The sequence below is a fragment of the Manis pentadactyla genome, chromosome 6 (assembly GCF_030020395.1).
Source record: "Manis pentadactyla isolate mManPen7 chromosome 6, mManPen7.hap1, whole genome shotgun sequence".
In the NCBI taxonomy this organism is placed as follows: domain Eukaryota; kingdom Metazoa; phylum Chordata; class Mammalia; order Pholidota; family Manidae; genus Manis; species Manis pentadactyla.
This window is the reverse complement of record NC_080024.1, coordinates 109,614,414-109,633,430: the sequence shown is the minus strand read 5'-3', so window position 1 is coordinate 109,633,430 and position 19,017 is coordinate 109,614,414. Positions and strand designations below refer to the sequence as shown.

Genomic DNA, 19,017 nt, shown 5'->3' with positions numbered 1-19,017 from the left:
TGGAGGGGCAAAAACTCACACCACCTCACCACAGCTTGGCTCAGGGATCTTCAAGAGCTGCTCTATTTTCTCATGGACTGCCTAAAAATGTTCTATATCCAATAAATAACAGCTATTGGTGTGTACACTAAATGCAGCTAGCAGGGTGAGAGACTCATACGGTAAAATCACTGACCAAAAACTCCAAGTGTCATATTTTGCCAAATGTAAATCAGAAAAATCTGACCTAAACAAGACTGGTAGAAATAAACCTACAACAGTACCACAGAGGGCTGCATGGACTAAGGTGTGATCACTGATTGCAATACTCATATTCCAGGAAAAGTTTTCTTAAGGAGAAGAATTTCTGAAGAGAAAACGAATTTACTAATTCCTTGTAGAAATGGACAATGCAAGAATTAAATTGGCTTTATTTCAGTTCACCACAGAAAATGCCTCTGGCAAAAATGTATCACTGTTGGGATTTTTGTGATTACAGTCAAAATGTTCTCATGGTCAAAACACTTCCAAAACATTCATATTCAAGGGATCACAAAATTATATCATTTTTGGTTTCTGGTGGAGGGATTTGAGAGTTGGGCCTCCTTCCCTACACTCACCTAAAATACTGCCTGGTTTCTAGTGGGAAAGATACAAGAACTCTGTAGGCTCTGACTCAGGTCACTTAGATGATACAAACAAACTGGGAGGGCCTGGCCACCCTCCCACCACTGGCAGGAGTGTAGCTGGGCGCACTGGCCCGACCAGGCTCCTTCCTTCACTGGCATCTTCCTGCAGGAACTGACTTTTCTAGGTGGTCCTGCTCTTGACGTTCTACATCTAGCATGAGTTTACAAAGGCTTAAGGCAAGTATTTAAAAATATAACAGAAACCACAAAGTCTTGTTTACTCACATTTATTTCCAGACTCAAACTTCTCTGGTTTGAATCAGACGATGATTAATTTTAAAGAGGGCATTAGCTTGGTTTTGAGTTGCTGGGAGTTTTCTTCTTTCCTCCCTTTCGCTTACTGTTCTGTCTCCTGGGATCTTGCACAGAAACATCACCAGACAAGGGCATAATAGTGTGTCCCAGAGCCTGAGGGCAGCACTTTTCCCTAGAGTTGGTCACTTTAAACCTTGCTGCTACCTCCTTTGAGCTGCATCTGTGAGTATGACTCCCTAATGCTTCCCAAGTACACTAAGCATGCCTGGTGTTTCAGGCATTCCATGTTGCCCTGGAAAGCTGATGCTGCAGGGCATGTGATTTTGGACATGCTCCCTTTGGCATATTCAGCTTCCGGTGTGCCAGGATAGATTCATCCCGATATCAAGTGGGACCTGGACCAAACAGGTATGATGAGAAGCACTGGTAACATGCAGTGCACTCTGAGTGCCTGCCCAGCAGACTAAGAATTGCCTGGGACAGGCTGCCAGCAGCTTGGGCAGCTCTTAGGGCATTAGCACGATTTCTCAAGAACCCAGCACTTACCAATTCAGAATTAGAGGGTTCTAGAAAAACTACAGTGGTCTGGCATCACAAAAAGTCTCCAAGACTTAAGGACAAAGATCACAGGTAAAAAGGTGACCCCCAAGTGACCCAGCTAAGCAGTCAAAAATAGGTCTGCTGGCTTGGGGGTTGGGTTAATTCAGGGAGGGGCACCCTGAAAACCCACAAAAGCTCAAAAACATACTTCTCCCAGACAAGGGGAGGGGCAGCCAAGATCAGAGAGAGCAAGAGAGGGCTGGAGGAGATAGGGAACCCTGGTGCTAACCAAGAACAATGGCTGAGCACAGGCTCTACATTTTGAAACATACAGTTTCTTCTTCATCTTGGTCACTAAAGGTCCTAGGACATCACAGAGTATCTTCTAAGTTTAGGTACCCAATATTAAATACCTATGAGGACACAATTTTGTCATTTTTCTGATGTGAAATTACTAGTTTAAGTACTAATTGGTTTGCAGTTTTTGTTTCTGCCTCTTGAGGGATTTCAAAGAACTGCTGAATCATCAATCTTCTACATCTGCTTGGTTTCACAGTGCCTTTGGAAGCCCAATTTTCTCCTTTTGAAGACCTTGGGGAACAAGAGGCTGCACGTTGGACAGGACCCAGCCCTCCTGACATCCTCAGGCAGCCTTTTCTGGCCAACACAGTCACTACTAAAAGAGCTGAAATGAAGAGGTGACACCTGAGTCTTTTTCCTATTTTGAATTTCATTAAGAGATTATTCAACCTGGGACCTCCTCAGTTTATTCAAACTGTGAACTCCTTGGTTGTATTAGTCATTAAACGCGAAGGTGCCTTCTGTACCCACTGCCAAGGAGACCCGCCACACCAGGGCAGCACGGGCAGAACTGTGAGCCCCAGAGAGCATCTGACACCGGCCCTGAGCTCGGCCCCAAGTAGCAGCGTGAAAGCCAGTACCTAAGCTAGAGTTCTTCATCCCAAAACATACAGTTATCATTGCCATTGCATTAAAAAAAGTGCAGCCATTAGTGTATGATTCTAATGTAACTTAGTTCTGAAGTTCTAGGGAACAAAGTATATTATTATAACTTAATAGCAGAGAATATTTATCTCAAAAATTAGGCTGGGTTAAATCAAAAGAGGTCACACCTTCTTTCAATCTGTTCTGATGCTGCTTCACAGACACCTTCCCTCAACCCATCCCCACCCACCACTGACCCACAACTTGCCCTGGTCACCCACTGCCCAATGTTACACCTACATGTTTAGTCATTCATTTGTCCCAGTGGAACTGTTCACACTTACATTTTATTTCCAGTGCAAACATATCTGAGCTATAATACAATAAGAAACCAAAGGCTTATTTGTAGTAGTTTTTATAGGAAGCAGCCCAAACTGTCCCAAATCCACACATCAAGGTTCAAGGGGGCCTCTTCTGCTTACTGAGACCCCAAGGAGCCCCTACTGAGTAAGTGAAACCAAAACTCACAGAAGCACCCAGGAACTCAGGCCAAGGGTCTTTCAGCTTGGGCTTATGAGGGCAACCAACATTTATAACACTTAGAAAGCAACTTCACACAGTATCTCACTGGACCACCAAACAAGCCTGTGAAGAAAGGTGGGCAGGTTTGCTCACTCCCATTTTATAGGTGGTCCAGCCTCCAGGTGCTCTCCTGTAGATGAAGAGCTTTAGGACAAGTGCTAAGCTCGCACTCAGCCTCTGGGGCTGCAGAGAGAAGCTTGAGGAGCCTGGAGCTTGGCTGCCCCTGTAGTGGGCCAACGTGGGACCCAGCCCAGGGGGCATATATAGATTTTAAAGAAATTACTGAACTAGTTAAAAGACAAATATTTTAATCTAGTTTTTCCATTTTATACTAAATCATTAATACAGGTCACAAACTGCATTTTTTTTTACAGACATCTAGAAAACAAACAAAAGTGTGTATCTCTCTCTATATAGATCTTATTAATAAACTTTATTTGGACAAGAGAACTTGTGCCACAACAGTTTTAAACAGCATGATTAAAGACTGCAACACTCCCAAGAGTGCTTACAGATACGTACAGTATGTGAAGAGAAAAGCTGCACCTCAAAGCCGATCATGATCAAGTTAAAAACACCTGACACACAGTATACGTGCTAATAAATTTCCTTCAGGTCATGACCAGCATGAAAAAAAATCAGGACATACTCAGTGAACATTCTGTAAATGTGTACAGCAATATGCTGCATTTAAGAGTTAAAATCAGATTCTACTTTAGTGTTAGCATCAAGCCCTTAGGAGAAACCAAAAAAAATCTCCTTTCGCATTTACATGTCAAAAGCTATTCACACTTAGCAAGCCAGTGGGCAGTGGGCCACAGAACCCATCAGGTCCTTGCCTGTGTGGAAATAGTGAGGGCTAATACTGAAGGTCTCTCTCACATCCTGGCTCAGAGCCACCTTCTGGCTATAATTCCATCTATCTGTCATTAAATAAAACCAGGAGAAAGCAATGCAGGTCTCTGGGAATCTTGTCCCTTCCATAAGAAAATGCTCTGCCAATTCAAGTTTCAATCAGTCAGGAAGACAGAAGGATTTAAGGCTTCGGTGACAATTATAATCCTCTGAGAAATTATTTTCCCTTAAAGTCAAGATAAGATAATATTGTTTACTGTACTTTCTCGACTCTTAAAATCCCTGGTATCAGCATAGGCAATTGCTCCTGCAATTCAGTCTGCAAGGAAGGAAGGTTTCTCCCCCTCCCAAAGACTGTCCCAGACACATACACGTGGGGAGCACTTGCCAAACCTTGGCTCCGTACGCAGCAGGAAAGACACCAAGGTTCAAGCTTTCTAGTAGGTTGAGGAAGCTGTGCTCATGGCATCTTCAGAGATTTTGGTACTGGCAGGGTGGATGCTTGCAAAATACTTGACATCACTGTCACGATCCATCTGAAGAGCCATGATGGTTTGTTCTACAGCTTCCTGATGACAGCTGGCAGAGGTTAAGAAATAGTCTGGAAGTGAGAAGTGCAGATAACAAATGAAATTAGTCTAACCTTTCATAGTTTTATCAAGTGCAAGTATACAAAGTTCTTAGTCATTATAAAACATGATTTCTAAGTATATACACAAGCTATGCTGAATTATAAATGGTCTTCTAAACTGATCAGTTATATGAAAAAAAATCTCCAAATGTAAGAAAATTACTAGGTTTATCTTGACTATTTTTCTAACAGACTAAATCTCATAATATTCAATGACAGCAAAGATAACATATTAAAACTTGTAGCTATTAATTAGCTCAGTAGAAAGGAAAAAAATTTCATATACTAACTACATACACACTGAAAACCAGTCTTCTCTAGCCAATTTATTATAGTTGCCATCGAAAAATGTACATGAATTCCAAAGGAGAAAAAAAGAAGCAATATTCATTTGCCCATATTCTTTGAAGTCTATTCCAAACTTCCTGTGTCTCATCCCTGAGTTCATGCAAAGTGGTATTTGTTATGCATTTGGGGAGAATTAAAAAGGACAACCAATCTGAATCTTGAGAAGCTTATCATTTACAGCAAAGCAAATACTATGGGACATTTGCCTTTTGCCTAATGAATGAAGAGGAGAAAGAAATGCCCACGTGCCTCATAGCCCCAGCCAGCAGTAACGGTGTCAAGTGGGCTGCACCAAAGGCAGGAGGTGGCCACACAGTCAGGTCAGTGTCCAAGTTTTCAAATTACTGTTTTAAGGTATAACATAAATTCCACTAGAAAACAAGGGCAATCATTATAAGTCCCTTTCCTCACCCTTTAATCTTGTGTCCTCTCTCAGAGGGAACAACCACTCTTAACAATCTACAGTGTATTCTTCTGTCAGAGTATTTCTAGGAACACAGGACACTTCTGCTTACATCTTTCTTTATGTGGTCTGAGCCTCCTCCCTGCCTACACTTCCCAAGAGAGCCACCTGCCTACCTTTTTCCAGTAGCGTTTGTCTTAATGTCTTTGCAAGCAACACTCGAACATTTGGAACCCTATCATTTGCTAAGGTTAGCAAGTGTGGCATCAGACGCACGGCAAACTGGTCCATAGGAAGGCAGTCATCTTCAATGACAGTCTGGGGAAAAAAAAAATAACTGCTTTAGATCTGACAGCTTAGTCTAGCATACAGTAATACTAGCCAACAAAATCTTTAAGTAATAACTTCACTGCTACAGATTTTAGTTACTGCTTTTTAAACCAATATTCCAGGTACTTGGGAATTCAAAATAGAAATGACATAATAAAGACCCTGCAGAAACCCATGCAGTTTTTCAACTGCTTCACAGAGGCCTGGCATGCTCAGTCACATTCATTTTCACACCTGTGCTATGCCCCACAGACCCCAAATCCCATGCTATTAGATTGAGGGAACAGGTGATCCTACAGAGGGCCAGGTGACAAAGTTCTGTTCCATAAGAATGAAAAAGAGGGTGTGGGGGGAGGCAAGGAGTGAAGGAAGAAACCCAGTTCTAGATAGAAAAATGTGTCACCAATGTTAAGTCTTTGCTTACCTGGCAGACAAAGACAAAGGCCTGCCGACCAGACCACTTAGGACATCTACCAAAATTTTCTACCAGCTCATTGACGAGGTCGACTCCAAATGTTGGTGGTGTCGCCATATGCAGCTTCTTCACCATCTCACTGACCTAGGAGAGTGAACATGGAGAAGTGAGGAATTACCTTGTTTCATGATCTTATTTAATAGTTTACTAATGTAAAATTGTAAAAATTTTAACACATACCAGCTTGTAGGAAATCCAACGGACAGAAGAAACTTTATCTGCACACAGATTCAGAGCAATGGGACGTAAATAGTCATAAACATCTCTGGGACTATATAATTCTAGAAGTAAAATCAGCTGTCTACAAAAACAAATTATAAAAAAAAAAATCAAGATTTTAAAAGAAATGAAAATAGCTTAATCATCTGAATTATTTGCAATACTGGACACTATTTGTAAGATGAACACATGCAAATACTAGTGATTAACTTGGTTTCTCATGCATAAAATTATCTCCAGTATCTGGAAATGCATTTAAACCCTACACAAGTTCAAGAAGTCCCTCTTTCCCTTAGAATGCAAGGAAAACAAATGCTGTGGGACTCAGTATCCACAGTGACTGAGCGCAAAGCATTTCCTAGTATGTTCAAGTGGAACATGGAACACATTTTTTCCGTAAGTGACTATTTAGAATGTGCCAAGAAACTTCCATCTACAAATCAGTTATCTAAATAAGAATGTTCCAGCAGTTTTAGGGAGCCTGATACATATTTGTCAAGCCCCTGAAAAGCTTCTCAGGAATGACACATTTACTCAGGAGAACACAAGTTAAGAGGTCCTCTGGCAACTGTTCCTGCTACCTCTGAAGGGGCCTGAAGACTAACAGCACCCACCAGGCTAATCTGAGCAGAGGCAACAATGCCCTTGAAGAAATACCTGGGATATGAACGAGACTTTCAGATTTTATATTTAAGATTATTTACATTTGTAATCAGCAGGAAGTGTACTTTAAACATGAATATAGATAATACAGCAATGACAAATACACCAGCACATATACATAAATACAAATCCTCTCAGAGAGGCACACTTATCTACTCTATTTCTGACACCGTGGACTTTCTCACTGGGCTCCCCTGGGTGCGCATGGCTAGTCTGGGGTCAGGAAAGCAGGAAGGGAGTGCCTGACAGATAAGGGAGTTGGGTGTGAAACTCCATGCACTCCCCTGGGCCCTTCTCTCATACAAAGCAAAAGCCTTAATCCACTGGTGGAAGGGCAGCAGAGCCAGTCCACCTATGCACACTCTGCAGCTGGGGGCAGAGGAGAAGAAAAACTCCCTATTCTCAGGGAAAGGGCAGCAAGCTTTCCTGAGCTAAATCCCACACTGATACCAAGCAGACATCTCCTCCTGCTGAGGGGCAGGAAACCACTGCCCAAAACCAACCACATATACAAGGCAGAGACTGGGTGGGAGCGGGCAGTGGTTTTGAGAAAGCCCAGGCTACAAGGCCTCCCAAAGACTGAGGCTGAACCAAAATAACAGATTCTCCCCTTTCCCAGTGGCCTACCACATAGTAACAGCAGTCTACAACTGGTCTGGGGCAAAAACCCACCTGTTTTCCAGGACTGCAGGAGCTGCTGAGGGCAAAACACTAACACATGAAAAGGCCCTCCTGAAGCCCCGCTGCCAACCTCTGAAAAAAGGCGAAGGCAGCCCACAGCTAGCAGAATGAAAGCTTACAACATACTGAATGTAACCAAAGCAACAAAACCCAAACCCAGCTTGCTCCCAACTACAGGAACTCAACCCTCTATGTTGATGGTAGAAGAGGCATTTCCATTTCCAGTAGAAGCCAGGTGGGCTAAAACTCAATGGAGTGGCATCTTTAATATACTGAAAACTGAAAAACTGTCAGCCCCAAATTCTATACCCATCAAAGATACCTTTTAAAAATGCAGGTGATGTCTAGAATCTAGAATATATAAAGAACTCTTCAACTCAACAACCCAATTTAAGACAACAACCTAATTAAGCAACAGGCAATGGACTTAATAGACATTTCTTTGGATAACATATATACACATAGTCAAAAAAACACATAAAAAGGTGCTAAGCATCACTAGTCATTAAGGAAAGGCAAATCAACCACAGTAAGAGGGTACTTCACACCCACCAATAATAATGGCTATAATTTTTTTAAAAAGGAAAATAGCAAGTGCTGGGGAGGACATGGAGAAATTAGAAACCTTGTACATTCCTAGTGGGAATGTAAAATAGTATGGTTGCTGTGCAAAAATTTGTTGTTCCTCAACAAATTAAACACTGAATTACCAAATAACCAACAAATCCTTCTGAAAAAAATTGAAAACAGGTATTAACATAAAAACTGTATACTATTATTCATAACATCACCACTCACATCAGCCAAAATGTAGAAACAATTCAAATGTCCATTGATGAGTGGATGCATGGATAAAAAGAAAAAGTGGTATATTCATACAATGAAGTATTGTTCAATAATAAAAGGAAAGAAGGTTCTGATACATGCTACAGCATGAATGAATTTGAAAACATTATGCTAAGTGAAGAAGTCAGACACAAAAGGCCACATGTCATATAATTCCATTTATATGGAATGTTCAGAATACGTAATTCCACAGAGACAGAAAGAAGATTGATGGCTGCAGACACCAGGGGCAGGAAGAGATGAGGAGTGACTGTTTAAGGGGCATGGCTTTCCTTCTGGAATGGAAGGTTCTAAATGTCACCAATGGTGAATTTTATTATGTGTATTCTAACACATACACACACACACAGGGTGGGTAAAAGAGACCAAAAAAAAAAAAAAAAAAAAAGCTGAGAAAATTCCCTGCCAGTAAGACCTGAATACAAGAATATTAAAGGAAAAGGATACCAGATAGGAACCTGGATCTACACAAAGTAACAAATCCAAAAACAGTAGATGAAATAAACAATATCCCTCCCAAATATAGTCTAATGACCCCGTTGTTAGAACTTACTCAGCCAGTTCGGCTCGAAAGCGCCAATTTCTACTATTATCTGTCACCAAAAACTCTTGAAGTTGATAAAGATATTCTCTTCTTTTGTCAATATGAAGAAGCTGAAGTAACAAAATAGAAATACTCACTAGAAGAAGGTATAAACATTATTTCTTTTAGTAGACTGCTTAAAAACAACTATAAATAATATAGTTAATTCTTCTGAAGAACAGATGTAGTAGGTACCTTTAATTGTTTTAAAAACTGGTATAAAGTTCATTTTTCCCTGATAATCCCAACTTGTCTTCAAGAGTCATTACCCTGTTTTGAAATATTTGTTTCTTGAGCCAGTGAGTGACCCCTACTGGACTGCCCAGTACCTGGGGGCTAGCTTTACAATGGCACTCATTCTTGTTACCAGCAATACTCTGCAGACAGTGACTATGCTCTTATTCATGTATGTGAGCCTAGTGCCATGGCACCATGACTGCACATAGCAGGTACTAATAAACAATTGTTTAGTGAAAAAAAAAATTTATCCCAATAATTTCTCTAAATATATTTAAAAGTAGGTTTATATAGTCAACAAGGGGGAAAACCCTAAAACTTGATATAAACAGAAGCAAATAAACTAAACTACACATCAAATAGATAAGAATCACACAGAAAAACAAAGTCTAAATTTGAACTTAGTACTCTCACCATATATTTTCACAGAATATGTTCTAAGGAGAGAAAGTGCTGAGGAAAATACTGAACAATAATAGCTGATTTTATGTTGATATTGTCAGTGGAGTAATTCTGAAACTACTTCACGTATGTTGTAGAACTGAACAAATAATTATGTTAACATTGGTAAGAACAAGAGTTTTTACCATGAGAGAAAATATAGAGAGAAGAAGAAATAGTACTGGATTGGAAGTAGATGTCAATCCCTAATCCCTCCCAGCTCCTGTCTCCTGAATAAGCTTAAAAGAAATGATACCCCAGGAGCAATAGGCACATCCAGTACCTGGATCTTGGTTTCTAAATACCACTCCCCATGAAAAAGCTCAGGGCTTCTTGGAAAAATAGCTGACTCTAGGCTGGGGCAGACAAAGAAGGTGGGCCTCAAAGTAAGGATGGGCTTAAAAGTGAGAGAACAAATTTAAAGGACATATGAGGCAGCTTTAAGGGGTCCCTGACCAAATTGGATCAAATTTAGACCAATTAGCCAAAAATGATGCTCAAAACAAATGACAAAAATGTCACCACACCAAATAAAATTAGATTACACCAAATAAAAAGCTGGAGTCCACACTGATAGTAACAACTTCCAAAAAGGAGGAAGGAGGAAAGGGAAAGATTATCTTTACATGAGAATGCCAATTAATAAATACAGAGGAATTATAAAAATAGAAAATCAGTATTTTACAACCACCACAAATAACAACAGATTCAGGCAAGAATGGAGCATAGATCCACAGATGCAAAAGCATGGGGGAAAGACGTTCACAGAGTTAGAAAGCATCGTTCCACCAAGTAGTGATCAATCACAAAGGTAAAATGTCATTTTACAATGGAGAACATGGGTTGACACTACTATGACCAAGGGGATGGACTCGATATCACCAGTGACTGGAAGAGCCAAATATTATTATGCTTGATGTGATGCCTTCAGAGAAAACACCTGGCAACCTATACAGATAGGTAATACTCCTTTAAAGAAAACCTGTTTAACCCGAATCTAATTGTGTAATAACATTCAATTTTAAACTGAGAGGCATTCTGCACAACTGGCTTGGCCTTTTCAAAAATGCCAATGATATTAAAGACAAAAGGTCAGGGGACTTCCAGATTTAAGAGGACTACAGAGACATGATATTTAAAGTCAGTATGCAATTCTTGATTGGACTCTGAATAAAGGGGAAAAAAGCTATAAGGGACATTACTGGGACAATTACAGAAATTTCAGTATGATCTGTATAAAATATAACAACATGGTATCAATTTTTAAAAGGTAGGATTATAATACACCTATACCTCAAACCTTAGAACTACAGGAAAGCCCAGTTCAAGGCTAAAGTCTAAGAAACAACAGTATTCCAGGATCAAACAACTTGTAAAGTCAGGGAGGGTGTTCACCTCAGAGACCAGCGATCCCCACATCAACAGAGTGAGGACTCAAGGTAAATTCTGACTTCTGAGATACCAGATAAAGCCTCTGAACTTAATGTTCGTGAGATTTTTTTTACATATATTTAATTGAGCAACTTTGAAAAAAAGGCACTAATGTTGCTAACATGATGTAACATCATTTAAAAATGAAATTGAGTGTAACTATTTTTAAATTAAAAATTAAAATGACACCAGCAAAACTGCTTAGAATTGTATTACCTTTTTAAGTCACACCTCACTATCAACTCATGGTTACATTTTCTTAAACAGAACATACAGAAACTTATCTTGGTAGTAGCAGAAAATCAAATTTTAGATCTACAGTAGAATTTTATCATGTTTTACACAAAAGAATTTAAAAGTTACCTTCAGAAAATCATGCAAGTGCTTAAGGACACCTATCCTGACTTCATCGAGGTCTTTTAAAAATCCATTAAAAATTGGAACCAGATCTGCAGCTGTCAGCTGATCTCCAAGAATAACTGCAAGCTCGTGGATGGAGAAGGCTAAAGTTCTCCGAACTTTCCACTGCATAAGTAAAAATAACTGCATTAGTAAGCTAAACACGAAGTATTTAGTTCTCTAACTTTTAGACAATAAATGAAGGCTACTTATATCTGAATGTTATTACTCTCAAAATAATTAAAGCAGAATAAAAGTAATAGTAATGAGACTAAAGTTTTAAGTGCCAACTATGTATCAAAAACTAGCAGAAAAATTTTAAATCCCTGCACAGTATGTATCATTTCCCTTTCATTTATGAAGAAAAAAATGCTTGGAAATCACTAATGGCATAGTTTTTGTAGTTTTCTGAACACAGGATGCCCAATTTACTGATGTCCCCACATTGATCAAAGGCTGGCTGGCATCATTCTCACTTTACTGTTCCCCTTCTGACGTCTGTACAGCCTGTCTTGGATTAGTAAACGAGAACAAAACTTGTTTTTGAGGAATTGGCAACCAAAAAACACAAGAACAGGAAAATATTTTGCAGACAGGCCTAGAAAAGAACCACTAAACAAATGCCTTGCATTTACAGAAAATCTTAAATTGAAAACATCTTTTTCTTCATGTTGCCTTAAAGTGTTTTACTCTGTTACTTAGCTTAAGACTTTACCTTTTAAGAAGTCATTTAGAACAAAGATTTTATCCCCAAACGCTAGATAAACTTGAGATAAACTTTTATACCATGTTCAAAATATCAAACAGACGAGATGATCTGATGGAGGGGAGAGGACACGGGAATCTGCCCATCCAGAGCCTTCCCAGTCACCAGGAGCCCTGAGGTTCCGTCCCTGCCCCACAGGAATAAGGATGGGAAACTACTAACAGAGAGAATAAAGCACTCTGGAAAGCAGGCTTTTTGTGGTCCCATACTCAGTTTTACTACTAAAGACACTGTGAAGATAGGATCAATTCACTTTGCTCAGACCCTGGTCTCGTAACCTCCTGGGTCAGATAAGGAACTTAAATTATGCTCTCTCAGGATTACTTCCAACTTCTAACTTGCTTAGTCAACACTACCAATTCCTTGAAAAACGCAGTATGACTAAGACATTTAAAGGAAAATCATTCATATCTCAGTATAATCTAACCAGACTGCCTTCTTAATAACTGAGAGATTAATTTCACTGAAGGAAGAATAGGTTTTGTGGAAGAGGGGCAAAATTTTAGTATATGGAAACCAGACATCAGCAGGGAGTTAAGTTGACAAGGCCAAAGAAAAGAACCCAGAAAGCCCACAGATAGCCAGACAAAATGACCTAGGGTTAAAGCCTCACATTCCACCTTCTTTCAAAGCACAGGGGGGTGGGGGCTAGGGACAGAGAAGAGCCGCACATGCACAAGCACCTGGTTAATCTCCTAGCTGTACTGAGATGATCACTGCATTGAGGGCCATTAGTGCTGCTCACACTACAAGTGCCATGAAGTTTTTAAAAAATCAAAGAAGCATTTCTAGATTTCTAGGGGAAAAACTATATCCTATATTCCCAATAATTAATCTATACACAAACTTTAGATAGCAACACATCTGAAGTTGGGAATTTAGGCCTATCAAATGTGGTAATAATCTCTAATACTTTAGATAAAAAAGAAGCCACCAAGCTCTGGAACTTGGACTGTGCAAAAAGAAAGCTTTGGTATCATTTTTAACCTCTTCGGCATATGAACTCCTGTAATACAAAGTACTTGCTAGAACATTAGCAGAAATTCTAGTAGGTTTTGGAAGGCACAACCCTATACCTTCCCTGCACACATTCTGTGAACTCAGCTTCCCTACTCACCTGCATGTCTGATGCCAGCGTCTCGTAAGTCTCCCGCAGGCAGTGCCAGTTCTGCCTGCCTAGGGTCAGGGCCACGCCTGGAAGGCTATAGGCACAGTGCTTAGCAATTTCAGTGTCAACCGTCTGTGCACGAGAGGGGTCAGTCATAGATAAATACTGATCTAACAGAGCCTGAGGCACAACGTCCTTGTGGAGAGAGATGAGACAGTGATGTATTTTGAGCAGTTTGGATGTAAATCAGGTAAACTTTTAAAAATATATGGATTTAACATAGTATCTCAAATAGAGAAAAAACAATCTCAAATTTTCAGGTATATAATAACTGAAAAGAAAAATATGCTAGGGGAAATACATTTGTAAATAAATATAAGCAATTCTAGGAGAAAAACAATGAATAAGATCTTAAAACAGAAAACTGCCTAAAGGAGAACTAGAATTGATTATTAAATTTAAAAGATACATTAAAAATAAGGTCATCACCTTTCAATGTTGGCATAGATTGTAAAATCTGATGCAACCTGTGTGTGGTAAAACAGGCACTCTGGTACACTATTAACATGCATTTAAAAAAAGAGCAATACCCACCTTCAGATGGTAATCGGGTAATTATAAAAATTCAAATCTAAAAATTTTAAATTTAAAGTGTATGTACATCTATTTGTATAAATGTGAGGAAAATAAAGTATATACAATCTTGCCTATGTATAAATAGCTTTGGAAGGATATACAAAGGAAAGATAAAATTGGTTGCTTTGGATGCTAGAGGAAAAAAACTGAGAAGGAAACATCCCTGATTGCCTTTGTACTTTTGAATTTTGAACTATGTAAACATTTATTTTAAAATTAAAACTGAAATAAATTCATTAAAAGAATGAGATAATCTGTATGTACTGACTTGAAAATATGTTTACAAGCAGTGAGAAGGATATTTCAAAACACTATGAATACTGACTCCATTTTTAATAAACAGAACAAGCAAAAATAAGGAACAGATGCCATCTGACCCAGGAAATCTAGTAACATACAATCCTAGAAGCAAGTAACATGCACAATCATGGTGAAGGAAGGAAGCACTGCCTGTTGCATTAACAACAAAACTAAACCTGGAAGCACATAGTGAACTAGCAAGGTCAGAGCCCCTTCGTCATGCAGTGTGACTCCGTGTGTATGAAGGCTGTTCTGAGGGTGGGTGGCAGGTGGGGGAGTCCTTATGTGCTCATATGGAAAGATCTCCAAGACACAATAAATTTAAAAAAAGGAAAGAAAGGCAAGGTACAAACTATCATATTCCAATGATTTCCCATCCTTAAAAATCTTTGGAGTGCAACTTGTCACTGATGGTAGTTTATAATGGCTTTGAGTCATTTTCCATGTTTTCATCTCCGAAATCAAGGTGTATCATTAGGCATGATGAAAAACCCTAGTGGTGTGATTCTATGTCTTTGAAAGACAAAAAGGGGCACAGATGTATGTTTATGCATTATCCACAAAAAAAATTTATGAAGAAATACAGAAGGAACTGACCAGTTACTCTGGTATTCAGTGGTTACTCTGAATGAAAAATGTAATCACAAGGGTGAAAAGAGGGAGATTTTTGTTTAGATTTTACTCTACTATTTGGATTTTCTTATTTAGAGTATGATATACTAGTCCTAATTTTTAAAAACTCAATTATAAGCAGGACCAAATATGGTGAGAAATGTGTTTAAAAGAGGAATTAACAACACCCACACAAAATAAAGCACTTTTTTGTCACTTACTTGTACTTTCGATCTCCTTTCCTCATCAGGGCTAAAGCTACTATTGGTGCTCAAGTCTGAATCATTATGAATATAGCGAAGGGTGGAGTCCATATTCTGTTAGGAAAAAACACTTACTTACAGAACTGTTCTATCTGTAAGTTTCCTTCATTTGAACTATCCTAAGTTGCTTACCTTTCAAGACTGCCGAAAGACACAAATGCATAGAAATTCTTCATGCTTTTAATAAAAACATACCCAAGACCTCATAAGAACTTCCCCTGCCTTAAATCAAACTTGAATAGGTTGCCAAATGTATGAAAATGAATTTCAGAATGAAAGTAATGAAAAAGTAAATCTTTAAGTAATTCTGAAATGGCCCAAACATCTGAAATTAGCTTACTATGATATCAGTGAACTGTTTTAGAGGCTATGGGATGTCACATATACTTTTTCTTCTACTGTTTCTATTCTTAGCTATTGCTAATTTCACAAATATGTATTTTTAACAGCCTCCCCAAACCCGAAAGTAACAAAACACCTAAAGTACAGAGATGTCACAGTATTCATCTCTCCAGTGGTGACACACGATCAGGGTTTCATTCTGAAGCACTGGTATTATACAAGACTTCTAACTACATCAGACATCTAACAAAAACAAAACAGAAATCCACTGAAGCTCTAAGGACCCCTTGCCATCCCGCAATGGACATGTAGGCACTCTTTCCTGAGCTTATCATTCAAGCGCTCTGATCTGTGGCCATCTGATTCTGGCAGTCAGTGGTGTTTTCCTTCTCCCTTTTTATATAAACAAGGAGTAAGAAATAATGACACCAAATGAGGCTGGCTTGATGGGGTGCAGCAGGCTATAGAGAAGGAACATACAGAACAGCTCCAAGTACACAGTGAAGACAATGCTAGTAACAGTACCCACCCTCACACTCCAGAGTCCAGATAAGGCCACTGGCCCTCCGCAACATGGCCTCAAGTCCCGATCTTCTGCTCGGAATACTGTGTTGCTTGCTGCAGTGAAATGGTCCGATCAGAAACAAAGCACCTCTCCAAAAAGAAAAGGGAAGAGTTAATTATTCTTGATAAAGGGCTTTGTTTCCAGTAAGACTATTTCACTGCAGTGAGCTACATTAACATTGAGGCTACTTAGATGGTCATGTAGACAGGATTGGGATTTACATTTCCAAGCATTGAACATGACAGTAATGTCAAAAAGTTGGGATGTGGCAACAATTATTTGTACTTTATGCAAAAGGAAGAGCTGGAAAAAATCAGCAACAAACAGAATGTACTAAGAAGTATAAAGGGATTAGCTACAACTATTCCCCAACAGAAGACTTCTGATTCAAACTGCTCTCCCTCGATAACTTTACTGAGTTTGTTACCTCAACAGCATTGTTGATTAAAGGCACAGAGGCATCGTGATTTATTTTACAGTTTGGTAGCTCATTTGCACCCAGCTCATCTTGCACATCACTCCTCTTTTCTGCACTGCAGGCCTCTTCACGGGCGTCCAGACTGGAAGCACGCAGTGCGGCAGAGAGCACGTCCACTTGCGCTATTGGTAGAGCAGGAAAATGGCAGGTGAGTAGCAGAATTATTTCCTCTGTTTGTGTTCTGTTATCAATGAAATGTATACTTTTTGACACTGCCATCAAAAAGCTGGGAAAAAAAAAAAACTCTACTGTGGTAAATCATTAGTCCTCCAAGAGAGAAGTAGGAAACTAATATGCTTGCATGAGATTAAAAATGTTTATCCACTACTGTACATTATTCTGCGTTAGTATGAAGAAAAGTGCTATCTAATTTTGGAGGTACCTCCAGTTTATTAAAAGGAGTCAATTTCAGTATAAGTTAACTATGTTTTGGTAGTGCATGAATCAAACTGACAAGGCTTACTTACTAAGCTATTTTAGCAGAAGAGCAGTCACACAAGCCCTGCCAATATAAAACAATGGTAATTACAAAGATTTTTGGTGCAGTTACATTTAAACATCTCATATTTTATTCCAGTTTATTTCATTTTTCTCTAATTCTTTTTGAAAAGTAGTGACTTATTCCAAACACAGGGATCCCAAATGAGCACTGTCTTGCTTACAGCAAACCCAAATGACAACTTACCAAGCAGTGGTTCCTACATCTGACAAACTGAGTTATACCTTCTTTATAAAATTGATTCAAAACTAAAATCGAGCATTCTTCCTTCTCCCCACATAAATGACAGACAAATTTAGCAAAAAATATTGCTTAGCATTACTTTGAATAACAATCCACCTGGTATCTTAAAATATAAAATTCATAAATTTTAACTCCATATTTAGTACAAAGATTAGAAAGTATGTCCCCGTTCCACTTTAGGATTTTCTAAAAAACAATCAGAGTAACTAATTTATTAAGATAGCCTATTACTATACTGCAGCATTTATAAAATCCTAGTCTAAGTACACTAGGTATCTGGCAATAAAAGAAATATACAGGTTGAGACTCTATTCTATTAGGTCATTATTTGCTAAATTAAGTAAGCAAACTGAAGGTGTTTAATCATGAAAAATTACTCATGAAAAATGTGCTCATTCTTTTGAGAATTTCAGCTGCAACTTGTATTAATCCTTTAAATCATTTTAGCTCTCCCTTTTGAAATCTTTAGTTTCCTAAACGAAATCAAAATAGTATTAGAATGTACAATACATAAATGTTAAAATGTTCTGTCCCATATAAAATGCACACTGTGTGTGTGATATCTTTAGTGCATCTTAATTCTGTTCCCTGGGAAGTACGAGTAAATCAGAGCCTTTGACAGAAAATGCCTTACATAGGTCATTTATCTCTAAATGGACTATATATACTCCTCTTTGTCTAAGTTAACCTTTAGGTTTGTAAAAACTTAAATGAGTTAAACTATGAAGTCATCTTCTTCAAAAAATTGGTATAAAAGGTCATGAAGATAGAGCCTCATGCTGATTTCTGAGGAAACCTGAGGCTTAAATTCTCCAGCTAGGAAATGAGGTAGAATCTAATGCTTAGGTAAATGATGAAATTTTAACAGGATATATGCCACTGCGACGAATTATAAAAAACTGAACACAAAGGTCTTTATCAAAATCTGCATTTTACTTACAACATAAATAAGAAATCCCAGGATTTAACCAGAGATTTGTGAAGAAACACAATCCTATGACTCATGCTCAGACATAGGGACTACTTGGAAACTTCAAATTTTACTCCTTCCCTGAAGAAGTTGGTACAGCTGAGGTAAATCTTTATAGTAACTAACTTTTCCACAAACTACATGGCACTTAGTCACAAGTTCCTAACAATGTACTGATTTCACTCAATGAACAATATGAATTTTTCCACTGTGCCTAAATTGTAAAGGAATCTGAATCTGTCAACTTGGGCAGTCTTCCCTTTTGTAGTCTATGAACCTAGCTGTGGTAACTCAAGCTGACATCAATAATTCTACTCAGTCATTGCTCAAATTCAGTCCTGAGTCAGCTTGGCAATCTCAAATGCTAGGGATTCTGAAAATTCCCTGGGCAAAAACAGAAAAACCTTAAATTCCTAAGGTGTTTGGAAAAGAGGATCTCTTTACACCCTTTTCACATTTTACTACTTCCCTTTCTGGCCTTCCAGGTAGACCTATTTCTGTGCTGTAACTGGAAAAGGGCTTTCTTTTTCTGTCATGAATATATCATCTCATTCTAGTCCCTGAAAACATTTAAATTTTTGTTCAAAGAAAAAAAAAACACCATCAATGCTTCAAGAAAGCTAAGAGTTAAATCAGCAAGACTGAAGCGAATTCTTCCTTTAAAGAAACCTAAGTCTTGCTATTGCTTCCCTGACACTTCCCA

The 19,017-nt window shown here is 38.7% G+C and overlaps 1 protein-coding gene across 7 annotated transcripts in view; it reads right to left on the bottom strand.

The window, feature by feature from the left end:
• Positions 1–3,281: 3,281 nt before the first annotated feature.
• Positions 3,282–19,017, bottom strand: part of PPP4R1 (protein phosphatase 4 regulatory subunit 1) — an 86,142-nt gene continuing 70,406 nt past the window's right edge. For all 7 annotated transcript variants that reach the window (XM_057504036.1, XM_057504038.1, XM_057504037.1 and 4 more), the window contains 9 exons: positions 16,552–16,724; positions 15,176–15,271; positions 13,416–13,601; positions 11,497–11,658; positions 8,995–9,095; positions 6,213–6,333; positions 5,982–6,116; positions 5,404–5,545; positions 3,282–4,446 (listed from right to left, as the gene is read on the bottom strand). In XM_057504036.1, the coding sequence (XP_057360019.1) occupies positions 4,283–4,446; positions 5,404–5,545; positions 5,982–6,116; positions 6,213–6,333; positions 8,995–9,095; positions 11,497–11,658; positions 13,416–13,601; positions 15,176–15,271; positions 16,552–16,724 (1,280 nt within the window). In that variant the 3' untranslated portion in view covers positions 3,282–4,282. The remainder of the gene's footprint in view (positions 4,447–5,403; positions 5,546–5,981; positions 6,117–6,212; positions 6,334–8,994; positions 9,096–11,496; positions 11,659–13,415; positions 13,602–15,175; positions 15,272–16,551; positions 16,725–19,017) is intronic.